General features: G+C 38.1%; 1 protein-coding gene across 2 annotated transcripts in view; it reads left to right on the top strand.

Annotated features, from left to right (window-relative positions):
* Window positions 1-27,941, top strand: part of Adamts19 (ADAM metallopeptidase with thrombospondin type 1 motif 19) — a 187,349-nt gene that overhangs the window by 113,716 nt on the left and 45,692 nt on the right. The window contains exons 13-17 of one of the 2 annotated variants that reach the window (XM_031365741.1): window positions 485-657; window positions 3,436-3,563; window positions 13,232-13,352; window positions 16,911-16,991; window positions 26,181-26,338. In XM_031365741.1, coding sequence (XP_031221601.1) covers window positions 485-657; window positions 3,436-3,563; window positions 13,232-13,352; window positions 16,911-16,991; window positions 26,181-26,338 — 661 coding nt within the window. The remainder of the gene's footprint in view (window positions 1-484; window positions 658-3,435; window positions 3,564-13,231; window positions 13,353-16,910; window positions 16,992-26,180; window positions 26,339-27,941) is intronic. The other variant, XM_031365742.1, reaches the window with a different exon arrangement.

Consider the following 27,941-nt stretch of genomic DNA (forward strand, 5'->3'; position numbering starts at 1 on the left):
TACTCAGTTTGGCTTTGTGGAGCTTGGAGAGACTGTGCAGTTATACGCTGCTGGAAAGCTTCTGAGCATTCTGAAAATATGAGCTTAACAATCCTCAGACACAACTGATGCAAGAGGAAGTCAGACTCTACAGTGTGCATATGAGCTTAACAATCCTCAGACACAACTGATGCAAGAGGAAGTCAGACTCTACAGTGTGCACTGAGTTCTGCCCTTGAATTTTGTCTTCTCTTTTTAATCTAAAATTGGTTTCATCATTCATGGATTTTGAAATATAACTTTTGCATTGAAAGACATGTTTCGTTCTTTAAAAAAAAAAAAAAAAAAAAGCTATGAAGTCCCTGCTCTCCTTAGCCCTTTATATGCCCATGCTTTTACAAAAGCAGTCTAATAGGATATTTTATAAAATATGATGGTTTTTCGCTTTTAAAAGTTGGTGCTTGTTGGGAAAAGGTGAAATTTATTATCTGTACTCTTTTTCTAGGCTAGGTTCTGAAGCAAGGGATTGTAATGGCCCCAGAAAACAATACAGAATATGTGAGAATCCACCTTGTCCTGCAGGTTTGCCTGGATTCAGAGACTGGCAATGTCAGACCTATACTGTTAGAGCTTCGTACCCAAAGCATGCACTTCAGTGGCAAGCTGTCTTCGATGAAGGTATGGCCAGCAGCTGAATGCAAGTTGTTTCATAGTGCTTGTACTATTTTAAGAGTTAACTTATAATCATTTGTAGGCTTCATTTTTTTTCTCGCTTCACTGGGATATAACAACCACAAAACTAAACATGTCTATTTCAGTATTATCGTGAACAATGATTGGAATAGCTTAAATAAAAATATAGTGCTGGGTGGTGGTGGCACACGCCTTTAATCCCAGTACTTGGGAGGCAGAGGCAAGCGGATTTCAGAGTTCGAGGCCAGCCTGGTCTACAGAATGAGTTCCAGGACAGCCAAGGGCTATACAGAGAAACCCTGTCTAGAAAAAAAGAATAGTGAATTTATCACATGCTGGTACACGTTCAAAGGTAGTTGATACCTCTGACATTGCTGATAGAAATACAGAATGGTGCAGCCACTCTGAGAGTGCTTTGGAAATCTCTAAAGCAGTTGAAGATGAAATGAGCAATGTAGAAGTTGAAGGCTTAAACAACGAAATACTATGCAGCCAATACTACCGGCAGACATAAAACTTGATGGATTATGGGGAGTCGTGCCAAGTAAAAATGTCGGCCACATACGGCCATGTGCTACCCTGAGATCCATGTAAAGAACAGCTTGAAGTGGCAAAAATTACAGAAATGAAAATAAACGGTTGGTGCTAGGGAGTAGGAGTGGTAGTAGTGAGCGGTGTGGCACGAGCACACACGAACTGCTGGAGTGGTCTGTGTCTTAGCTTCGAGAGTGGTACGCATGCAAACAGATTTGCGCATGGTTACCAGGTGTACTCTGGCTAAACTTTGTGTTTTACTATAGCTGCAAAGATGCAGCATTTGAAGATCCTGAGAAGTATGTGCACCACTTCTAAACTAGTTTTCCAAAATGAAATAAATCTTTAATTTTGTTTGCATCACGTTTGCATGCTGAAGTTCTGTTGCTATCCATGTGTACTGTGTATCTTGGAAAGGCCTGTTCCTTTAAATCAAGTCATAGCATCTGTGTGCCAGCTACTGGCATGTTTCAGGGATCACCTACCTTGGTTTCACCCTCTCTAGGGTATTCCCTAGGAATAAAGATAGAGAATCAAGGATTTATGACATCTATAAAGTTAAATTCTGGAAACTGTATTGACAATATGTTACAAAAGGAAAAACACAAAGATTTTTTTACCAGACTTCCTGTTTGGAATATGAGTGGAATTTTCATGAGTACCGAGTCCTTTCAACTCATGTATCTGGCTTGCCTCTGTCTTCAAAGAAAACTCTAGAAAGAGAATTACATAGACCCCCTTTTAAGGTGTTGCAGTTACAGTGGTTGTCTTCAAGTCCAACGATCTGACACAGCAAGCAGTCAGGGAATAGCGTACTTTGCAGTGCGAAACACATTGCAGAGTTTTATTGCGGCTTCTAATGGCAACTTAAAGGGAAATTTCAAAACCATGCATGTTAAAGGCTATATTTCCAACTCCCCCGAATTGGTTGGAGTGGCACCTAGAAGCCACATGTGAAAAGTGTTTGAAATGTTCAGTTTTGAAGGCTCATTTAACTGTCTGTCTTCTTTTTGCAAAGTGATACCGGGTTCCATGCCTCTGGCTGTTTTTTTTTTTTTTTTTGGTATTTATAGAATCCCCTCAGCACACGTGGAACTTTTCTGAAGCATAAGAGCAGTGACAGGCCTGTAAACCATTTTCCATCCTATTTATACAAGTTTAATAAGCAGGAAAGGGCCCACTGGTGTCAAGCCAGGAGAGTAGAATATAGCATGAAGGGCCTTCTGAAGTTTTAGGCTTGATCATCTGCACCGTTGATATCACCAGGTAGCACAGATTCTCCATAAACGACTTCAAAATAGACACACTTAAATAAAAAAGAGAGAGATGGCACTTTTGAGTCTAAAAGGGGAGTATTTGAAATCCAGCCCTCTTGCTTCACGCTCAGTAAGGCACTGAGAAAGAAGACCAGCAGTTCCAAACCTCCTCAGCCTGAATCAATGTTTCCCACTCTCGACATCAGGCACACTGACATGATTTCTGAGTCAGCGGCGAAGGGACTGGGTCCTACGACCACGTCTGCACTTGTGCCTCCCGATCCAAGTTCCTGTGCAGTCGCTTGTCGTTTCTGAAACACAGAACAAGGAGAGTCTGACAACAGTTGCTTTTCCTACTGTGGTAACTTTTTATTTGAGAATGTACGTGAAACAGTAAATCTCAGGAAATCAAAACTTATTAGGGAGAGACATCAAAAAACTTTAAGTATAAATGTTAATCAGAATTTTTAAGTGAGTTGAGAGTAAGAATGCTATCATTCCAAAAGATATAGACAAAACTTGGCAGGCACCAAATATATTTCAGAAAAATGATTGTTATGTTTTCTGTAATTTTGTCCTAGAAAATAATAATATGTGTATGTGATATAATATAAATATAAAATATACAAACATTTATATATTTATTATGTATACATATATAATATAAACCAATATAAATATAAACCAAATAAATATTATATATATATATACATATGTACATATATACATACATATACACATAAATAAACATTTGCGGCAAGATCTCATAAGGTTGAAATTAATATAGACTGGGTGATTCTAAAGAAAGAACATGTCATCTAATATACTAAGCCTCTGATATAAATCTACTTTAATGTTGTATTGCTCAATTATCAACTTATATTTTTACCCCTAAATCATTGAGGAAAAATAGAGCTTAGGATTAAAAATATTGATGAGTCAGTTTTCTCTCTTTTATCCACTTTGTATGCAGAAAAACCATGTGCCTTGTTTTGCTCTCCTGTTGGAAAAGAACAGCCGGTTCTTCTGTCAGAAAAGGTGATGGATGGAACTTCTTGTGGATATCAGGGACTAGATGTATGTGCAAATGGCAGGTGCCAGGTAAGATATTCGTGAAGGGAGACCTTACCCACTGAACTGATACGGTGTCTACCAGAAAGCTTCGTAACATGCCGAAGCTTTGGACTGAGACTCAGGGGAACCAGATGGTTTACACATGACTGGGATCTCGAGTAAGACAAATTTAACTGGAAATGCCATGTTTCCACCTATACAAAGATGAATTTGAAAACAATTCCAATAAGCAGCTGAAAGAATTGGCGACTTTAGATATAGACATAGGGAGGTATCATTCTTAAAATTGCAACACTTATATGTTAAAACATTCCAGACCAAAGATTTAACTTTTTTCAGTTCTCGTCCTGTCCTGAGACAGGAGTCACAAGACATTCAAAACCAGTCATACACATCGCATTCAAGTAATTACCAACATACTATAATCAATCAATTTTCAAATGTATCGTCTATTTTTAATAGTAGTTTTTGTATTTACTTGCTCTTAAATGTTCATTTACGTGAACTTATATGCTCATTTTCATCGATCTTTAGAGATAGATTTTTCTGACAAATGAGTATCAATAGCAAGATCTAAAGCTATAATGTAAATTTCTCCTAATAACTCTGTTAGTATCTCAGGTTGACTTCCCCTGGAAGATTAATATGCAAGAATGTCAGTGCCAGCCAAGCACAGTCACTGTGAACATAGTGAGGGGACTGGGCACAAAGAGACATGCTCGCTGACCCCATGAGGAGCTCTTATGAGCTTCATTTTCAGAGTTATCTCCTTTGGGGCTCAGAAAAGAGACCTTCTATCTTCACATATATATGTGTATGTGTGTGTTCATGCAGAGCCCCTGGATGGAAATTTGACCCTAGGGACAACAGGGCTTAGTTTATTAGGCAGTTTGTTTGTTTGTTGTTATTTATTTCCCTAGGTAATTTCCAATCGATTTACAAAAACAAAAACAAACAAAACAAAACAAAAAACCAAAACAAGATCCCCCAACCCTAAGAAAATGCACAGTTGAGCACACGGAAGCTATACATGGGTGGATCTATGACATGGTCCAAGCTATAGACTTACAGTTAGAAATGGGAACCTCATACAATTTGAGTGGTCCAGAGTTTCAGCATTCTGTACTCCACTATGGTGCTGTAAAGTTTAGCACTGAGCTGTGTGGCACTGTCACATGCATCAACAGAATATGACAATGACTTGAAAAGTCTCCAGCGATAATTCATTTTATACGTATTTCACTTTCAGAATCATACATTACACAATTAAACTTGTAATTTCTTTCGCCACAACATATGAATGTTTGACTAGTGTATCCTTAAATGAATTTACTTTTCTAAAAAATTAACATTCCCAATTGTGTGTGTTAAGTGTAAGAGCCTAAATGGCTCTGTTTTTCACATCACAGGACTGTATAGCCCTGATAGTTTACAGAGACTGATGCTAGATGTTAAAATTATGCCAACAAAAGTTATGCACAAATGCTCCCATGAATCTGATGATTATTATCTGAGTAGAATTCTCTGAAATGGGGTGTGACTCCTGCCTGCGTTCAGTCTTTTTTTTTTTTAATTCAAATGCATCATCTAATAAAATGATAAAAGGCATGCAGAATTTTCCAACAACACCCTGAAAACCGGGAATTTGATTAGCTGGCTTTGTTTTAAATTTCAAAGGGTATAACCACAAAACTGACCCTGGAATTCTAAATACAATGAATGCAGGTCTCCAAATCGGAATTGCATGCTAAGAACCCTGTCTAGCTCATCGCAGTTTCTGCACCGAAGAGATAAGGCAAGGTTGACCTGATCATTGGCTCAGTTGCTCACAGCCAAGGCCCTAGGGCTTTTTAAGGTTCTGGCTCTGGTAGAATGGCATTGTCTTTCTAAGCCGCACATCCTGTGCTGGTTCCTGTGAATCTGCGGAGACTACCAATTATTACACAGACTGCTGGTCTCAGTGCTTGAGTATTTCATTATCTTATGCTACCCCGACCTACCTTAATTTCCACCCTAGACTTTTTTTTTCCATTTTAAACACAAAAGACAGATTTTTTTTTTTCTTAGTCAGGACTCTGGTTTTCCTGGCTCCTGTTAGGTGAGCTCCACATATGTTGCATTTTAAGTGCTTTCCTTGGTGGTCACATCTTTTCAAATAAACTTGACTGGCTGATCAAAGTGCTCCATTAACTACTGCATGCATAACATATCATCTGTTTGCTTCCCGTATCCTAAACGCATCATCATCACCAGTCAGAAACAGAGCCTTGCTTTTGAACCTGATTTTCTTTATATTTCAAAATTTTCTCATATATAATGTTTACTTGACATAATTAGTTGTCAGCGACTATTTCAAGCCCTTCCCATGAAGTAAGTAAGTAAGAGGAATTCTACTCAGAACTCCTCTTAGTCAGGATTTCTATTCCTACACAAACATCATGACCAAGAAGCAATTTGGGGAGGAAAGGGTTTATTCAGCTTACACTTCCACATTGCTGTTCATCACCAAAGGAAGTCAGGACTGGAAGTCAAGCAGGTCAGGATACAGGAGCTGATGCAGAGGTCATGGAGGGATGTATTTAACTGGCTGGCTTCCCCTGGCTTGCTCAGCTTGCTTTCTTATAGAACCCAAGACTACCAGCCCAGGGATGTCACAACCCACAATGGGCCCTTCCACCCTTGATCACTAATTGAGAAAATGTTTTACAGCAGTGCTAGTTGGATGCAGTGAATTTAAAATATAATGTATGAAATGGGGAGGGAAGGATAACTGGTGGAATGAGGGAGGGCCTGGGGAAGAGACAGTGGACTGGGAAATTTGATGAAAATACATTATGAGGATGAGCTATTGCTTAGCTATTATTTAGGATGAGCTTTATCTCTGAAAATCAGGTAGCTGAGCAGCAAATTATCAAACTGCCTCATTCTAAGTGATCAAAATACCAGGAAGAGGTGCTAACCTTCCCCTGGGCTTTTTTTTTTTTTAATTGGATAGCCTGTGGTATCTGGGTGTCACACCCTTTGAACTCCTTTTATATGTGCTTGAGTGTGTGTTTCAGGAAGCTTTTATACTACTAGTTCTCTACATGCCCGATGGTTACTTCTTAACCACGTCTTCCCAGGCCCCACCCTATCAGCTCTCCTTATCCATTAGTCTTCATGCCCTGTTCACAGAACCTGAGATGTTTCCCTGCTCCCTGATAAGCTTAGTCACCCATTGCCCCAGACGAGTTTCCTGGATGCTCCAAACAAACGTATTTCTAAAGATTCAGAGTTAGTTCCCATGTGATGTATGGACATCTGTGTGCAGTTTGTGTCACTCGGAAGCTTTCCGGCGCCATTCGTTGACTGCAAAATTCATCATTCCATTTTTCTTCAGGAAAATTATGTTCCATTGTGTAAATGGCCCACATGGTCATTGTCCCATTCACCTGTTTGTGACCATCCTGACTGTTGGAAATAGAGCAGCACTGAGCATAGGTGATGTAGTGTTTCTGGAGGGGGATATAGTCCTTTGGACTGTGCCCAGGAGTGGTTTAGCTGAATTATATGGTTGAACTACTCTACCTTCTTGAGGAATTTTCACACTGATTCCCACAGTGGCTGCATATATTTGCACTCTCACTAACAGAAAATATGTATTCTCCTTTCTACACATCCGAGGCAGGATTTTCTGTGAGTTGTTCTTGTGGCCTTAGCCATTCTGACTGGATTAAGATGAAATTTCAAAGTAGGTTAAATGTACATTCCTCTGATGCGTACCTCAGCCATTTGAGAACTGTTGTTTGGGTTTTTGTTTTTTTGTTTTGTTTTTTTAATGTTTAAGTTTATTTTGAAGTCCTTTCTGTATTCTAGACACTAACCCAGTGTTGGGTACATGACTGGTATATCCATAATTGGTATTTCCCAATTTTGCGAATGATTGTGCTATTTGCTCTATAGAAACTTTTTGTGTCATGAGGACACATTTGCTAATTGGTAGTCTTCATTCTTATGTTACCAAGGTTCTGTTTAGAACATCCTTCCCTGTGCCTTTAAGTTCAAGCATATTCCCCACTTTTTCCTTTAACAGACTAAAGCATCGGACATTATGTTGAAATTATTCATCCACTTTCAGTTGAGTTGATACAGGGTGAAAAATCTTCTACATGTAGTTATCTAGTTGAACCCGAGTCTTTTGTTGAAGGTTGCCTTCTATCCAATGTGTATTTTTGGCCTCTGTAAAAATCAGGTGTCTGCAGGAGTGTGGATTTATTAATTTTACTCCATTGGTCATTGTGTCTCTTTTGATGCTGGCTTCATGCTATTTTGATTCCTATGGCTCTATTGAATGACTTGGAGTTAGGGCTTGTAATATCTCAGCAGTAATTTTATCTTTCAGATTTATCTATTCTAGGTCTTTTGTCTTTTGATATAGAATTTAAGATTGTGTTTTTAATTTCTGTAATGAATTGCATTGGAATATTGATGGTGTTTGCACTGCATCTATGGATTGCTCTCGGTAGGATGGACATTACCACAGGATTGACCCTACCAACTTATAATGCCCATGAGTGGTATAGCTGAATACCTTTTGGTATATATGTCAATTTTTTGGTAGCCCTAAAGTTTTCATTTTATAGGTCTTTCACTTACCTGGTGAGATTTAATCTGAGATACTGTTTGAGCTTTGTAGAAGGCTGCCTATTTTTGTATATAATTTTTCTTCTTGCTGCTTTCCTGAACATGTTTATCAACTGTAGGAGTTTTAGGAGGTAGTGTAGTGCTGGCTTTGTAAAACAGAATCTGGAAACAGTTTTTACTTTTCTACTTTATGGAACAGTTTGAGAAACATCAGCTTTAGTTCTTCCTTAAAGATCTGGTAGAATTCTGCAATAAATCCACCTACGCCTGGACTGGTTTGGGGTTGGAGGATTTTTATTGCGGACTCAACCTTGTTATTCATGATAGATTTATTTAAATATTTATGCCTTCCTGGATTACTCCGGCATGTCAGGAGCATTAAGAAACTTGTCCATTTCTTTAGATTTCCCTGTTTTATGGAATGGAGCTTTTGGAAGAATGTCTTTTGTACTCTCTGGATTTCAATGGTGCTTGATATATAGTTTTTCTTTTTTTTCACCTCCAATTTTACTAATTTGGGTCTTTTTCTTTTTGTTAATCTGGCTAAGATTTTGATCACAGTTGTTCATCTTTTCAAAGAACCATCTCTTCTTTTAATTGATTTTATTTTTATTCATTCTTAATTCATTAATTTATGCTCTAATCCTGGATATTTTCCTCTGTTTATAGTTTGGGCATTTGTTTTGATTTTGTTTTTCCAAGCCCTTATAGCACTTCACTAAGTTTTTTATTTTGGTTTTGTTGTAAGCACTTAGAGCTCGAACCTTTCCTTTTAGGATTGCCTTTGCTGCATCTTGCAGATTTAAGTGTGCTCCATTTTCATTTTGATTCTAGTCTAGTCTAGTTTTAACTTTCTATTTTAATTTTTTAATAATCCAGCCAGTTTTGTTAAATCTCCATGACTGTATATTTTCTGTAATTTTCTTTATTAAGCTGCTAATACTTACTTTTACTTTGTTGATGTTAAATAAGTTATAAGGACTTGTTTAAATTTTCCTACAGCTGTTGAGAGACAGTTTATTTTTTATGTCCCAGAATGTTGTATTTTGTTGAAGTTTCCACAGGCTACTGAGACAGTACATGGTTATGTATTGTCTAGGGTTTGGATGGAATGCTCTGGAGAGGTCTGTTGGATCTATTTGATCTGACATGTCACTTACCTCTACTACTTCACTGTGCACTCCCATCCCCAGACGCTCTGTCTTTTGGTGAATATATAGTGTTGAAGTTACATAATTTTAATGTGTTATGGCGAACCAATTGCATTACTCTTAGCAGAATTTGATTTTTAAAGTTCGATGCTTGAAAGTTGGTAATGTCTTCTTCAGGGCTTGCTCCTTTGATCAGTATGAAATAACCTATTGTATCTCTTCTGATTGGTTTAACTTAGAAGTCTAGGAGAGAACAACTAGGCATGACAAAAATAAAACATAATAAGATGAAGCAAAAACTGTTATAACAAAGTTGGACATGGTAGCCCAACAGGACTTAAAGTATCTCAAGAGCAGGCACATGAATCGGAGACCTACTCATTCAAACGGTCAGAAGTCCCAGAAACATACTAAGCTAAAAGCTCTAATGTATACATGGAGGACCTGGTCCAATCCCATTGAAGCCCTCTGCTTCTTGCCTCAGTCTCAGTGGGCTCAGATGCACCTTGCTTGGTTGATTCAGAGGGACTTGTTCTCCTGGTGTCCTGCAACTCTTCTGGCTCTTAACACTATTTCCTCCTCCTCTTTCAGTGTTCCAGAGTTCTGAGGGATTTGATGGAGTCCTCCCATTTAGACACACACTCCCTCTCTCTCTCTCTTTGTATAATGTCTGGCTATGGGTCTCTTCATCTGTTCCCATCTGCTACCCAAGGAATCTTCTCTAATGATGACTAAATAAGCCAATGATCTGTGAGAATAGCAGAATATCATTGTAAGTTCATCCATCCATTCATTCATTCATTTATTTTAGACTAATAGTGTTTGGTTTTTATCTTAGGTCTTTAGGCTAGCTAGTCCCTGGTTCTTGGTCACCAAAGCAGTATTGCATTTGGTTACCTTCTCATTGAGTGAGCCTTCAGTCTAATAAGAGACATTGACTACTTTCACAATGCTCTGTCACAATTGCCCTAGATATTTTGGCAGCAGGACAGATTGTGCATCATAGGTTTTGTGGCTGAGGTGCTGTTTATATTTTTCTTTTAGTAACCTGCACCAAAGACACTAGTTTGTGGGGGAGAAGGCCCCATATAGACACCAGCCCTACTTCTTCATGATTATAGAGTTGTATGTATGTATGTTGCCTTCAGCAATAGGGCCCTGTGATTAAGTTAGCAGAAAGCATGCCTTTATTTTAGCAACAGCTTGGGTTGTTTGTGGATTTCCATTGGATCCCTTGTCCAACAATTCAATTGAATGCAACCCAGAGTAGCTATTGGAAGCCTCATTTGGTATCAAGTGATCACCATTTGAAACTCCATGTCCCCATTATTAGGAGACCTTACAAGGATCATTTTCATGTTTTAGGAAGGTTCATCTGCAATAGGTTTCCATATCATCCCTGAAATGTGTCTTAATTCCAGTTGTCTCTTCATATATCCCCCCCCCATCCTGTGTCCTCTCTCATTCCCCATCAGATCCTGCTGTTCTTGTCTCAGGACCCATCCTGAGTCCACCCCTTAAATCTGTTCTATTTCCTACTCCCAGGGACATCCATGCATTCCCTCCTATATTCCCTCCTCTTTACCTTACCTCTCCATGTCTACAGATTATAGCTTGGTTATAATTTTCATGATAGCTAATATCTAATTTTAAACTACACCATATGATATTTGTCTTTCTGTGTCTGGGTTTACCTCACTCAGGATGAATTTCATCATGTCATTTTTTTAACAGCTGAGACATTCTCCATTGTGTAAATGTACCACAAATTCGTTACCCATTCTTCTGTTGAGGGATATCCAGCTTGTTTCCAGTTCTTATCTATTATGAAAAGAGCAGCAGTGAATATGGTTTAACATGTGCCTTTGTGGGAGTATGGGATATCCTTTGTATATATGACCAAGAGTGGTATACTTGGATCTTGAAGTTGATCTATGCCACCTTTCTGAGGAACTACCACCCTGGTTTCCATAGTGACTATATAAGTTTGCGTTCCCACCAAGCAACAGAGGAGTATTCCCCTTCTTTTACATCTTCACCAGCATAAGCTGTCACTTGTGTTACTGATCCTAACCCCTCTGACAGGTATAAGATGGAATCCCAAAGTAATTTTGATTTGCATTTCCCTGATGGCCAAGGATTTTGAACATTTCTTTAAGTATCTCTCAGCCATTTGAATTTCCAGTATTGAGAATTCTTTGTTTACATCTGTACTGCATTTTTGAGTTGGATTATTTGGTTTTGTTCTCTGTTTTTTGATCTAGTTTTTTGAATTCTGTGTCTTTTTAAAAGAAAAGTGAGACCATTGGAACTCAAAGGTACTGAAAGTTCTGTATTGATCCCTGTCTTTTTGTTGATTTTATGGTGTTTATTTTCTTTAGACTTTATCACTTACTTAATATTATCTTTTCACTATTATCTTTCAGACATGCCTCACCCTTTCTTCTGTCCAAAGTATTTCTTCCAGTTTCCTTTGTAGGGCAGGGTTTGTTGTCACATCCTTTCAACCTGCCTTTACTACAAAAATGTTCTTCTTATTCCTTTGATTGTGATACATAATATGGCCATAGTAGTCTGTGGTGGAATCTCTAATCTTAAGGAACTTGGAGAATAATGGTCCAAGCCCCTTTGGTTTTTAAAATCTCTAATGAAAACTGTGTCGTTACTCTTTTTCTCTGTTTGGCCTGCTTCTATCTATGACTTGGCCTTTCCTGCAGTATTTAAGACCTTGTCTTTGTTCTGTAATTCAATGTTTGATTACTATATGACATGGGGAATTCCTTTTATGGTTATGTCTATTTTGTGTTGTGTATACTTCTGGCAACTTTCCTTAGACTTACAAAATCTTGTTGAAAATGGCCTCTCACCCTTTAACCAGGATTGTCTCTCTTTTCGATACCTATGATTCTTAGAGCCCTATAGTTAATACATGCTCTGTTCTTGGAAGTTTTTAGCTTTATTGTTTTCTTTGATTGAGTGATCCATTTCCCTACCTTGTCTGTAAACCCCTATATTCTTTTCCACTTGATCTATTCTATTGATATGACTTTCTTCTGAGTTTTTACTTGGCTGACTGAACTTTTTATTTAAAGTTTTAGTTCATTTGGGCTTTATTCATAATCTCTACCTTTTTATTAAATTGTATTTTCATATACTGAATGGTTTTCTACATATTTTTTTCAGTATTTTTCTTTGCATGGTCTTTACTCTGACATTTATTCACATCCTCTTTGTATTTTTGAACATATTCGTAATGCTGTTTTGGAAAACTTATATATCATGTAAGTTGCCTTTCTTAGGGAACATTAAAATTGGGGTGCTAATTTTTGGAAAGAATATACTTCCTTGGACATTTGTGTTTAGGATTTTGTTATGGGACCTAGGTATCTGAAGTCACATAATTGGTAATGCAATTTTTATGGATATCTGCCCCAACTTTGGAAGAGTGGTCATTGGAATCTCTATAGGCTGTTATTCAAATTTGTCAGATTTTAGACCAACTGGTTGATACTTCATTTTCAGCCTTTTATCCATACAGTGTTGATGTGCAGCTGCCATATCAGAAATGGTCCTATCCTAGCTAGGGCTAATACAACTTATGAGCCCAGGAGTCAGCTTTACATAAAGTGAGCAGATTCTCACTGAAGAGCCTCAGAAGTTGGTAGAAGGCTCAAAGGTTTCTATTATCAGTTGTTAGGTAGAGATGCTAGGTGTCAGTGGGTAGTGTTACCTGGAAAGCTTTATGAAACTTTATGACTGGTCCTCCAGTGCTACATTGAGGCAGGATGGAGAGTCATTGGTCCTCCAACAGTGGTGTAAACCTGGGGAAGTTGTACAGAACTGTGCATGGTCCTTTGTAGCCAGGTCTGCAGGCCCTGGGGAATACTTCAACATTTGATATACACTCTTCTTTTCTTACAGAAAGCTGGTTGTGATGGTTTATTGGGGTCTCTTGCCAGGGAAGATCACTGTGGTGTATGTAACGGCAATGGAAAATCATGCAAAGTCATTAAAGGTGATTTTAATCACACCAGAGGGGCAGGTAACTGTTCTTTATTTTCTTCCTACTCAATAAATTGTAATGTCTTTGTAGACAAAAAAAAAAACCTAGATTAAATTTGATTTAGAAATCACAGTTCTTATTCTACCGAAGACATTTTCAATGAGTTTGTAATGATTTTAGTGATGACATACAATCCATGTGATATGAGCCAGAAACTTGACCATGCTTATTTTCCAATAATGAAAACATGAAGTCATATGTTGTGCATTCTATAAGTTAAAGCAGGAAGGGAGTAATCTAATTTGCATCAGCTTCTTTTACCAGGCTTCTTAAATGCTTATTAGCCAGTGAAAAGCATGTCTAACAAAAATAGTAATTTTCAACAGTTTGAAATGACCATTGATAATATTAGTTTCAGGGTTCCAGCTTTCCATTCCTCTTTTGATAATTCTTTTACTTAATGTCAGGAGGGAAATTTTTGAATGCTGAAATCTCCAACAGGATAATGTGGTGGAAATCAGAGCAGGGACAGCAGAGCACGGGGGACACTTCTACGTACATTAATATCAAGTGTCCCCTCCTCTCCTCTTTCCCATCTGTAAATGCTACACACAGGGGATATAAGGGATGTGATCCATGGAGTGTGCGTTGAGAGTTCCTTGCCACAAAGAGTGATTATTAGTATTGGTACTGAAACATAATAACCCATCAGTACTTTATGCGCACACACAAATACATATGAATATATGTATGTATATATATACAATTATATAAATACACACAAATATACATGAATAAACATGTATATATATATATATATATATATACACTAATATAAATAGACACACACATATCACTACATATCAGATTCTCAAGCTTGCTGGGAAGAAGCAAATATTTTCTGTGCTTCATAGAGTCCTTTCCTGGACATATTGTTATCTGTTGGGCCATCATTTATGACTTTTTTCCTTTTTAAAAGATGTATTTTATTATATATGCATCTCTGTGTATGCTTGTGTATGTGTCATGGGTGGCAGTGCAGGGCATGCCCACAAAGGTGATAAGAAGGTATTTGAGCTCCTGGAGCCAGAGTTCCAGGCAGTTGTGAGCTGTCTGACAAGGGTGCTCTAATCTGATCTTGGGTCCCCTGAAAGAGCAGTGAATGCTTAGAGGAACATAGGCTTTAGCAAATGCTTTAGCATCTCTCCAGCCCCCATTTACAACTATATCTACACTATCACTGACATGTTCACATTAACATTTCATTTCATTCTTGAGTTCCAGGAATAAGAAAATCTGATACTAAAATATAAATTAGTAATACCCAAGGAACAATAAATCGATGTTGGACAGTCAATAGAACTGAAGTCATTTTAAATAAGTGAGTTGTTCTAAAATGAAAAGGCAGACAAATCTTTGGGAAGTGAAATGAAGTTGTTTGCTTTGTTGTTTGTTTTGCGTTGCCTTGATGGAATAAAAGATAAACTATTCAAATCTGCCAGCAGTCATTTAGGAAAGACAAGACACACTTAGCTGGAACAGATTCTCAAACCTTCAGTTAAAAAAAAAAAAAAAAAAAAACAGAAATAGCAGCAAATGGCCCACCTCCGCCCATTCCTACGGTTATGACACGAAGTGTTTTACAGTACAGAATTCAAACGTGATTTGAAAGACTACGACACACTGAGCCTTTTTCGTCCTTGTTCCATCAGATTTCCTCTTCAAGAGCTAAGACCACTGCTTACCTCACAATGCTCATTACACACAGAAAACAAAACCTTCTGCTTCCCGAGTATGCTCTCTTAAGACAACCTGTCTATCTTTAATGGGTCAGGGGTGAAGTTCCCTTGACTTGTATGGTTCACCCTTTCCTCTGGCTGACGCTAGTGTTTTCAAAGTGAGTCAGAGACATCCACCTTTAAGAAAGAACAGCAGTGCATTGCTAAGCCATGATGAGAAAGGGGGAGCGCCTTAAAAATAAACCCAGCTTTTATTATTGATCAGAGAATTAACCATGATATTCTATGCTATCTTTTAACACAATTTTACAATTTATCTGACTCCTATCTACATAACTGTCTATCTGGCCTTATTTCTACACACAGATACCTACCAGCCACGTGTCTGTTTTCATTGCTGTCTTGTCTTTGGGACATAGCGCCAAAGCTTTCCATTTGGAACTGCTGCAAAGAGTTGGATGTTACTGAAAATTGTCTAGTCATTGAGTTAGTAGATAAACTGTTGCTTGAATGGAAGTTTGAATGTAAAATTCATATGCCCAGAGACTAGGGAGATGTCTCAGTTGGTTAACAGTATAGCATACAAGCATGAAGACCAGAGTTCGTATCCCTAGCATGTATGTAAACAAACAAACAAACAAACAAAACAACTAATGCAGGCATGGCTCTGAGCATTTGTAATCACAGGAGGATCCCTGGAGCTTGCTGGCCAGCCAGCCAATCTTGCTGGATCAGTGAGGCCTAGATTTAATGAGTGACTCCATCTCAAAACAATAAGATAAAGAGTGAGGAAGACACATGAGGTCAACTTCTGATCTTGCACATAGGCACATGTGCACACACACACACACACACACACACACACACACATACACACACACACAAACACATTCATACACCTATACCCCATTTCCCTTTATTTTATCTCTGCCACCAGATAGACTCTACATCACATTTTTCTTTATTCTGAATATGTCAATATTTTTTAAATTACAATGATTGATAGACAGGAGAAAAGTTTGAAATTATCTTTGTCTTTTTAAAGCTTCAAAGCAGATTTTAGCCAAATACATGAATTTTTACAGAATGTCTTAAAGGGATATATTAAGTTGAAAACAATTAGTAAGCTAAATCTAGGCTTCTTTCTTTTGGCCCTATTTTTCATAAAGGACCCTCAGTTTCTTCTTTTTTTTACATATTCTCTCATTTTATTTCATCTTGTTTTATATTATTTCAAGTATTATATCCATGACAAGAGCTGGAAAATGTTTTCTGAGGACATCCGATCTTTGCCTTTGTGACACCTACAGAGGTGACACCAGGCCTCTCACTGTGTCCCTACACCCTTCTACTCATGCCCCCAGCACCCTCTGCACCCCCACACCCCGCAAACTCTTGTTTTATCTACTTGTTCATCTCCTTGTGAACACTTGGTCTCTCTTCCTGTGCTCAGCCACTCCAGGGAATGTCCCAGGCCAACTGTCTTGTCTCTAAGGTTTTACTTTCTCTGCTCTTTCTTACTTGAGGGATCCCCAGGAAAAAAAAATTCCCTGCGTTGATTTTAGCTTGTCCTACCATCTCTCTCGGGAGGCTATGCCACAGGCTTCACAGTCCTTCATGCATTACAGTAGCCTTCCTACCTTCTCAGGAGAGCTCTGTGCTCTGTTCTTTCCAAGAAACTTTGACTGAAGTCACGGCAGCCTTATAGTAAGACATTTTCTGCCCCCTAGCTCTTAAAACATGGTAGCAGCCACTAAAACCAAAGGTGTGTGTCGAGGGTGGGGCTCATCAAATCAGTTAGGAGAAGAGATTTTATGAGAACCCCAGGATTCACGGCATGTTTTACTGACTCTTCCAGGCTATGTCGAAGTGCTGGTGATACCTGCTGGAGCAAGAAGAATCAAAGTCGTGGAGGAAAAGCCAGCACATAGCTACTTAGGTAACGGCTGTTGCAGACTCAGGAGCTTAGTACGAGCCTAACTCAGCTGCTGGGACTTACCTGACAGAAGGAAGTCGGTTTGTTTCTCGGTTCACACTTGATCTTCCCAGAAAGCGTCTCTGTAATATTAAACAAGAGTTTCCTTTCCTCCAAGGGACGCCCAGGAGCAAAACCAATTTGGTTTTCTGTTGAGAGAGTATAAAGTACTTCCAAATGTCAGCTCATGATACAAAACAAAATGAAGCAAAACGAAACAAACAAACAAAAAAGCCAACCTCATTAAATAACTGTCCTGTTTTATTCCAAATATATGCCTATGTAATACAATCCATTAACACATTACTTCATATGTAAACATGCATACACATGCAAATACATATATTTCTACGTGTGAATGTGCAGGTACGTTAGTGTAATGACTATTTTAGAAATAGGAAATGTTCGAACCTAAAACGAAGCCAAGCATAGTTAAAGTATTTGATCTTGTGTTAGGTTTCTCTGTCTTGCTTCACTCCAGAAAAATCTCACCTATGAAGAAAATATTTTTAAAGCTTTGGCCATTCCAGGGAAGACTAGATTAGCTGTTTTAATATTTTAATTAGGTGTATTGATAACTTTTTAATATAACAAAGAAAGTACCATAATAGTGGACTCAAATAGAATGACGTCACACTGGAGGACACTGCCCCTTAAATTACCTTTTAAAAACACCTTGCAACCTTTTGCTTAAAGAACTTCTGTCCTCGTTAACTGAGCAGTAAATGCCCCAGAAGGAAAACCCTTTACCCATGCAGAACAGTTCATCTCACATAATGTTCCTACTCTGCAGTATAAAAAGTACCCTAGTATTGGCTTTGAACCATTTTTACCATTAGGATTTGCTTTTTTTTGGGGGGGGGGGGGTGATGCACTTGAAAGGACAAAAGAAAGTAAGAGACACTCCTTGATTATGTGAGATACTTTTTGGTTTGTTACTAACACACACACACACACACACACACACACACACACACACATGATTTAAGTTACTTCCTCTGACTTTTAATGTGTTTCAAGTACAAGGATTTCACTCCAAATTCAAGTTAAGTCCAAATACCCAGTTTTTGAAGATAGTGGGGGTAGATGATTAAGACACATCCACCCCACAGATAACCACCGATCACACTCATGTACATTTTCTTTATTCCCAAGCTACAAAAATACATAGCTGTCTCAGACGAACTTTTTCAGTTCAATAAACTTTGAGCTAATAGGAAGAGATTTAATAACCTGACAAACTAAGCTAAATAAATTAGCCAGTCTTGCAAATGAGAAGCCACCACGCTGCCTCTTCCATGGCCCTCATTGATCTACTTCGTTTTTCTATCTCCATGAATGGTTACCATCTTTACCATATTCTTCAAGGTTAACAAATGCTTTTTTTTTTTATTTTAACACACCCAGTGGTCACATTATTATATTTGACATGTAAAAAGCAGTTAGTTTTCCCTTAGTTCCTTAAACTCTCTTTGGTTTTCTTCTAGGCCTTAGCTCTCTTTTCTCACTGGGCACCCCTTTGCTGGTCTCCATTCCCACACTCGAACATAGTCTCCAGATGTCCCCAAATGTTGGGACGTTGGCCTAAGCCCTTCTCTCTTGTTGGCCTTGTTCCGTCTCCAGAGAATCTCATCTAGAAATGCTACATGTGTATTTGTTGGAAGTCATAAAATGAGAACAAACCAAAAATACCTCAAGTTTCAATAAGATAATTGACTTCTACCCCTAGTTGAATACGCTTTTTGCTTATTTTCATGACAAATATACTTTCCTGTGGTTTAGTAGTGTTTGACGCAAACTTGGGTAAGTAAACCAACAGAAATAAACCTGTCCTTCAGAGATCTGGAATCCAGAAATCCAAAGTTCATTTCAGTGGACTAAGCTGAAGAGTTCACACACTCTTTGTCTTTGAAAGATCATATGATAGCAACAGTCTGTCCTCCCCCCCACCCCCTGCAGCTTCTAGTGAGTGCCAGCCATTATTTCGTTTGTGGTAGCACCATGCCAGCAGCTGTCCCTACGATCTGTTGCCTTTTCTTCAGTGTTTAAATCTGCCCAGCAACTTCATATAATGACAGACATGACTTCTTAGGACCTCCTCCACGATTCAGGACAACTTTGTGCACCACAGAAGGCAACTTCCTTCTTCATATTCTCAGGCTACAATGACAAAATACGAGAGACTGGGCAGTCTACAAATAAGCCACATTCATTTTTCACTTTGGAGAGCTGGGTAGACCAAGATCAAGACCCTGACAGGGTTGTTATTTCCTGAGGACCCAGTCTAGATTTGTAGAAGACATTTTGTTTCCTCACAAGGTAAAAAGGGCTGGCAAGCTATTGAGGCTGTTAATGGGTGTTCCAACCTGTTCCTGAGAGCAGAGCTTTATTGAAAGACTCCACAATTTCATCCTCTTGGGGATTTTGTATGATGTTCGTACTTAGGAACATCTACAGGGTTATCATTCAGCTTGCCATAACTACTCACTTCTAATCAGCTGCTTATGCTAGAGCCAGGAGTCTTCCTCAATCCTTACCTTTGTTTCCAGCTCTGTTGTGAAACATTTGTAGATCCTGCCACATGCATGAAACTATTGTTCTCCATGTGCCCTTGGAGGTCTGCCATGCCGCCTGTTACACTTTATTCCGTCTGTACCTTGTGACTTCTAAATTCCCTCATTTCTTTGCATTTACTATATGCAGCTCCATTGATAATTCTTGAAGATGTCTTGCTCATTGCCTTCTCTGGGATGGCAAAAATAACATCTGCTATGTAGGAAATAATCTCAACATTTTGAATAAATTGCATAAAGAAAAGATGTTTTACACCTGTAGAGTGGTTGCTATAGAACAACATGGAACATGCATCTGTTAAGTAAAGCCTTCAATACCTGGATGAAGCAGATACTTCTAAAACAAATTCAAAATTCAAGATTCCCAATTAAAAAGTTCAGAAGAAATAACAGAAAACATATGTATGTTTTTACCCAGTGTCCCAAGTCTTTTGATCTGTGATCCTGAATTCAAATCCAAAGTGTCTAGTTACAGAATCCATGTTTTGAACACAGATAGGCCAATTAGGCCAAGCTAAGTTTGTGTGTGTGTGTGTGTGTGTGTGTGTGTGTGTGTGTGTGTGTGTCTGTCTGTCTGTCTGTCTGTCTGTCTGTCTGTCTGTCTGTCTGTGCATATTTTAATGTGTTTGGGTGCTTTGTCTATACGTATTTTTGTATCACTTGAGTGTATGGTGCCTATGTCTTCAGGAGAATGCATGGAGGAGATTCCTTGGAACTAGAGTTATATAATTGAGCTATGTGGGTTCTGGGAATCAAAGACAGGTCCTCTTTAAAAGCATAAGTACTCTTAAGGACTGAACTATCGCTCTAGTGTCTGGCCTCAATCATTTTATTGAACCTTTTAAAAAATTGTTGCTTTTCATGTAACCATTGGAATTTTCTAAAGTAAAAGTCCTAATCGAACACATGTTCCTTTAACTCCACACATATTACCTCTTTTCTCCCTTTTTATATTTAGTTAATTGGTTTATATAAATAAAGTAGGGGTATAAATCATAAAATATGTTCTGTGATCACTGCTTACAGTTCAGCCAATCTCACCTCCTCTTCCTTGCTACAGAACTCTACTTATACCCAATCTTTTGTCATTATTTTTGGTCTTGCTACTGTTGTTATTTTAAGCACATGGTTTAAATTTGAGTGCTATATATAATATGTCTTAAGTTTCTACTCTTAAATTATTGTCAATTCTAATAATAATGTCATTTTTTTCTAAATAGCACAGATGCTACTCCAGTATATTTTGCTTATCATACATTATGATAAAAGCCAAGTACCTTCTGTTCCCTTCCTTAGTGTTGTAATGAAGAGTCCAAGATCTAAGCAAATTGACCAACTGAGTCAACCCACAGTAGAGTAGGAACGGGGAAAGAACCAAGGGCTTCCAGAGATGCCGAAGCAGTTGAACTGAAGCATGTTGAAATGAGACTCTGGGGAGAGCTCGTAAGGATTCCTCTAGGTTTCGGTGAGGAGTGATTCAGGACCCGTGGATGAGCAAAAAGAGAAGTTGCATGGTGTTAAGATCCTAGATTCTAAAGACCCTCAAGTAGAAGTGCATCATAAACCAGTCTTCACATGGCTCCTTTGGGGACAGGAAGGAAGTTGTAAGAAGTCTTCAAAGGAGATAAATTTAGAAAAATAAATGAAAGTAGAATTTTGGCAGACTCACTCTTAAACAATTCAAATTGTTGACATCAAATATATGTTATTCCATAGGAGACAGTTAATCCCTCCCAGTACAGTTTTCCTTTCCATTACTCTTCCTTTTAATTATATTCACTTATTATTGGCTTCTCTGAAGATTATAGCATTATTTTGTTAATGATTGACCAGTTAACCTAAACCAAATAAAGCATGTGTTTTTATTTATAAAATCATTATAGCTTATGAGTTCCAAAAAAAAATCTCACAAAAGCATCAAGTCCAACTTACTCTGTCTGAAATTTCACACACAGGGCACCAGGGCAAAAATCTCACTAAAAATAATTTGAAATGAACAGAAGATAAAGCAACCCTCCATTTACCTCTTAATTTGATTACTTCAAGATGCTGTTACAAAGAGCTACAAGGCAATGTGGGTTATAAACAATATAGTTTTCTTCTCAGAGCTCTTAAGGCTGGAGGGCTGAGCTCAGGGGACCACTATGGCTGGGTTCTGATGAGGACCTTTTATGAGTTGGAACCTGCTGATATTTGTGTCCTTAGCAAGGCCTCTCTGGGCTCTTAGAAGCAAACTAATCTCATTTATGAAGAGTGTGCCCTACTAACCCCAGCCAACTCCACCTCAGTGACCCCCACTTCCTAATCACATCATAGTGTGGCGGGAGCTGGGTTTCAACCTAGGAACCTTGAAGGATAAACATCAGCCTGTAAGATGTGAAAAGGAGGGAAATTAAGAAGTCCTAAAATGCTAAAACTAGAGTGAACACAGAAAGGTGAATGCCGAGCCTCATGAAGTTCCACTTGACATCAGGAACTGAAATCAGACTCCCAAAACCAGGGTGATGCTGTAGACAGAACATAAAGTCAATGATGTTACAGAATAGCTTTCATGGGAGGCTTCCATTTGAAGTGGGACTTCAGAGGATTCCAAGGAATGTGTGATGCAGAGGCAGGATATAATTGAAGTGAGTGGAGAAAGCAGGCAAGTGTCTACAATCACATTAGTATTAGGTGGACATGGAAATCAATAGTCCTGAGAATCTGAAGTGCAACACACCTCATATATATGCAGCATTGGCTTCATCTAAAAGTGAAGCCGCAGACCCTTGGGAGTATGTTGTCTTATTGCAGTATCAATATGACTGATACATGCTGAGAGAAACACTTTCCACAAGCAATCCCCCTCATACCAGGTCTCAAATGACTTGGAGAATTCAACAAATAGCATATTAAAAACAACCCAGAAAACAAAACCAAAATAGACCCCATGAAGCAAACACCACATTGAATATGAGACGATCACAATAATATACAAGTTGTGTCACACACAGACAATATAAACAGAATTTCATAAACAAATAGCTTATTTAACTTTAGGAAACCATGAAGAAAGTACAAAAAAAGTACTGATATCAAAGAAAGTTAATTAAGTTGGCTCCAAAAAGCCTTTATTCCAAAATATATAAAATTGTAATTTTCTCTCAGTATTTTAAAAAAGAACAGGCAATAGCAAAGTGCACTACTTAAGTCCTCACATAATTCATAAAAGGATAAAATAAAACTTGTAAGGATACTAAAACAAATTAAAATTCACATTGTAAATGCTCGAGCAATCAGCAAAATACAAACAATAGATATACCTAATATGCAAGTCAATGAGACACAATGAAATAATAGAACGTGTCTTGCTCAGCAGTAACCAGGCAAATCGGGAAATGACTTAGAGAAGAGATGAACCATTAGAAGACAAATTCAATGTCTATTATTATATCAGATTTGAAGAGAGGAAGGACAATGATTAAACTGTGGAAAGTGTCAGTCTACAAATATAAATGCTGAAATCAGAAATAAAAAGGGAGACAGAACAATAGAATATGAAGAAATTAAGAAAAAAATCATCAGATCCTACTACAAAAGGCTATATATACTCAACAAAACTGAAAAATCTAGATGAAATGAATGATTTTCTAGACAGATACCACATACCAAAGTTAAATAAAGATCAGGTAAACTATCTAAACAGGCCCGTATTCCCTAAAGAAATGGAAGGCATTTAACACCTCCCAACTGAAAAGAAGCCCAAGATCAGATAGCTTTAGTGCAAAAATCTACCAGACCTTCAAAGAAGTGCTGATACCAACATTCCTCAAAGTGTTCCATTGAATAGAAACAGAAGGAACACTACCTAATTCATTCTACGAAGCCACAATTACTCTGATACCTAAACCACATAGAGACCAAACCCAGGAAGAGAACTTCAAACCAATTTTGTTTATGAATATCAATGCAGGAATAATCAATATAATTCTAGCAAACCAAGTCCAAGAACACATCAAAACCATTATTCACCATGATCAAGTATGTTTCATTCCAGGGATGCAAGACCGGTTCAATATATGAAAATCCATCAACATAATCCACTATATAAATAAACTCAAGAAAAAAAATCACATGATCATCTCATTAGATGCTGAAAAAAAACATTTGACAAAATCCAACATCCCTTCAGGTAAAAAGTATTGGAGAAATCAGAGATTCAGAGACCATACCTAAACATAAAGAGGAATATACAGCAAACCAATAGCCAAATATCAAATTAAATGGAGGGTTAGAGTTAGGGTTAGGGTTAGGGTTAGAGCTAGGGTTAGGGAATATATCTGTTGTAGACAATAAATTTCCTAAGGTTTTGTCTGAAATTTTACTAGTTTTAGCTTTGTGTCTAAAAATATTTTTACTAGGTATAGAGCTCTAGTTTTTGTTTATGTTAATTTTTTATCATTGAAAGTCTGTCTCTTTTTCCTGTGTCTAACATTTTTCAATTTTTTATGTTATTATACAATAATTATATTATCTATTCCCCTTCCATTTCCTCTATCCATACCCTTCATAAACCAGTCATTTTCTTTCAAACTCAGTGTGATCCATAAGGTGGTTCCTCATGTCTACCTTGGTCTACTTCTGCTCATTGGGGCTCTCTTCTCTGAAGTTAGTTCTTTCCTGTGAAAGTGTCTTTCTCTAATATGTTTTAAGCCCATTCATTAAGTTCACTACTTGGTATGTGATTTTTCTTTTCTGTTCTAAGACATTTGGTTTAGTTACTTTCCAGTTCCCATTGCTCTCCAATATTACAAACCTTCCTAGAATGCGTGTGCCTATGTAAAGGCTTAATTCACTTGTTACACTTCTCTAGGATTCTTGTATGTCACTTTATTCCCCAGTACACCCACTTAATTATTGCAGATCAACCGTGCCGTGGCCCCATCCCCAGCAGGTTTTTAATTGGATAGTGAACATGATTAACATAGGATTGATGAGTGGTCGTGTTATATTTTTCTTACTACTGAGTATAAACATTTTGCTGGAGAATTAATTTACTACGGGGTCAGCTGTGCGTTGAGACTGTTTAAGAATTTTGCTAGAATTGACTCAGGCTGCTTTAATATGAAGTCTGGTATTTTTTTAATCTGGCCACCTGACAGGTTAGTGTCTCTATCTTCAAAAGTTACACACCTTGTAATTACCTGAAATTTGTATTTTTCTCCATAACTTCTTGACCTCAAAAAAAAAAAAAAACTAGGAAGTTTAAAATCCTTAGGTGCTTGTCCATTGTTCGTTTCCCAGCGTTGGGGAGTCACACCCTATTTGTTTGAAGCTGAACATTCAGCTGTAAGGTCAAAGGTCCCCTGTGAATGCTTTGGGATCTGTCTTTCTTGTAGCTCGCCCTTTCTCCGGTGCTCCATAAAACAGATGCTCGCTATCATAGCCAGCGTGACCTCCTTTCTCTGTGCCTCCTTCGCCTCTGTGAAGCTTTCCCTCTCTGTGCCCTTTATAAGGTCAACCTCCCAGTGAGGGCTCTGGTAAATGGCGTCAGGAAGACAGCCAAGCAAGCATAGCGATTATACCAGCTTTGTTCTCCACCCTCATCGAGAGTTTTAAAACTGTTTCTCCACACATTATCTAGTGAGAAGCAAAGCAATCCCACTGGTCACCAGAAGCAAGATTGCCAAAAATATTTTTTAAGTTAGCGAAGTAAAACAAACAACAAAACAACTCCTTCCACGCCCCCCACCCCCCAAAAAAACCCCCAAGAAACATGATATGGACAGACTCCTGTTTCTGAATGAAGTGACTTGTACGCCAAGAAATTGTGTGGCTTTGTATGTACATGTGTATGCCATTTTCTAGGAAATGTTGAAAGCCAAATCATATTCCACAAATCCCAAAGGAAGTTTTAAGGCATTTTTTTATTAGAGATTTTCAGGAACTATAAATTGATCATTGTAACCTGAAATACAAGCTTGGAAATTAGAAAATATTGATCAATATATTTCTCAAAATATTTGTCTTGCAAAAATAAAATATAAGCAGATGCTGAACCTCATAAACCAATCCATCAGTTGTTTGCTATATTTAAGCTTTAACATCATCTAAGACATATCCATTTGTTGGTGCTAACAGACACTGGCAATATTGTGAGATGTCTTTATCAATGTATTTCTCTTTCAGTAAAAATTAATAGTACTTAAACATGGATCTCATAAAAATGAAGATATGTATGCTTCCTTAACTTCCCTTTAGACATTATTTTAATGTATGATAAGGATATTTTTTCAGAAAAGATTGATGCCATAAATTTCAACAGTTTCATAAGCTTGTTGCTTGTATTGACGGGAGTGATTACAAGCAGCAGAACAATGTTGATGGAATAGTAACACCTTAGCAAGTGATTGATGTTAAAGGAGATATAAGCATCATGCAGACATTGAAAACTCTTTTGACTTCAGTAGCAGCAAGGCCAGTGGCTTAAGGCTTGCATCGGAATTTGAAGACACATTGAAACACTTTTAAGAGAATAATGTCAAGACGTTACTCAACAGCGGTTCTGTCCACACTCATCATGTATTTCATCTTTTTATAGCTCTTCGAGATGCCAGCAAGCAGTCTATAAACAGTGACTGGAAGATAGAACATTCTGGAGCATTCAGTCTGGCTGGAACTACAGTCCATTATATAAGACGAGGCTTGTGGGAGAAGATCTCTGCCAAAGGTCCCACAACCACCCCTTTGCATCTCCTGGTAAGAGGCAGAAATTGGACAGTGTTGGAAGACCAGCTTTTCATGGCAAAGACGGTTCCTCTCTCCCTCTCTCTCTCCCTCTTCCCCTCTCTCCCTTTTCCCCATCTGTTTTATAAATATCAGAATTATCAGAACAGCATTTAAAATTATTTTAAGATATGAGTTATTTGTAGGAACTTTAAAATATTTTAAACTGTGATATCTAAAAAATAGTAATTATTAAAAGTGGACCTAACACTCTAGGGAATTAGCAAACTCATAGTGGAGATAGATCACCGAGGAATAAGGAACCCCTTTTCCTCCTTGTAAAACAGAATGGATATTCATCAAGATAGGCAACAGCATGGAAATTACAGCAATTGTCATCCATTTAATGAGACTCATCTGTGTCTGTAGAGCGTGCCTTTGATGAAGTACTGATTTAAGAAAAGAGGTGGTAACCGCAACTTAAGAGAGGAGCTGAGGGGTTTGCAGCCCCTTAGGACTAACAACAATATGAACTAAGTAGTACCCTCAGAGCTCCCAGGGTCTCAACCACCAACTAAGGACTGCACATGGAGGGGTCTGATTGTTCTGGCAGCATGTGTATAGTGGAGAATTGCAAAGTCGATCATCAATGGGAGGAGAGGCCCTCTGCCCTGTGAAGGTTCTGTGCCCCAGTGTAGGGGAATGCCAGGGCCAATAAGTGGGAGAGGATGGGGTGGCAGACATGGGGAGGGGGAAGGCAACAGGGGTTTGTTTTTATTGTTTTTGTTTGTTTGTTTGTTTGTTGGAGGGGAAACTGGGAAAGGAGAAATTTACATGTAAATAAAGAAAATATCTAATTAAAAGAGAGAGAGAGAGAGAAAGAGAGAGAGAGAGAGAGAGAGAGAGAGAGCTCTCAGTTTCCCCACCACATCTCTCACTGTGTTAATGGATTACTGCAAGTGACTGTGAACACTGTGCTGTTTGGAACTGTAATGTTCATCATGTAGCAAAAGACTGAATGCACATCAAGAGAGAATTGAAAGGGAAAGGGCTAAAACAGTGGGATTGTGTCTGTGCCACTGGCTTGTGTCGTTCATGGGCCTTGATCAAGGTACTCAGAGCTAATGGCAAACTACCCATAAGAATGAATGTACAGATAGAGTGAGTTTTCGTTCAAGTAGCAAAAAGAAATCTAAAATTCAAGTACCTAAACATAACCTTATGTGCCACATTATTTAACATCGTGACTGCAGTTGAATTGGTCTTCAGCTATAGACATCTCTGTTGCTTCTTCTAAGATCCAGAGGTTCAAATCGCACTGTAGCTCATTATATTGATGGACCTATTATTTGGGCCCCTTTTAATTATGCCTTCTGATTCCATTGTTTTGTGTCAGAAACTGAGAGCCATATTCCTACAGCTCCCACCTGATATCACTACTGCTGATCCAGTAACCACGATTTGAATATTCAAACCTTATAGAACTTTAACTGGAATAAAACGGCAAAGTAAGCAGTGTGTGTACTGCCTGTCCAGCATAAATAGTTCCTGTCTGTTCTGCTTAAGTCTTGGCTCATCAATATTATGTTCTTTGAATAATCACTTAATGCTTCTCCTCACAACTCCCTGGCATCCC

The sequence above is a fragment of the Mastomys coucha genome, unplaced genomic scaffold (genome assembly GCF_008632895.1).
Source record: "Mastomys coucha isolate ucsf_1 unplaced genomic scaffold, UCSF_Mcou_1 pScaffold13, whole genome shotgun sequence".
In the NCBI taxonomy this organism is placed as follows: Eukaryota; Metazoa; Chordata; class Mammalia; order Rodentia; family Muridae; genus Mastomys; species Mastomys coucha.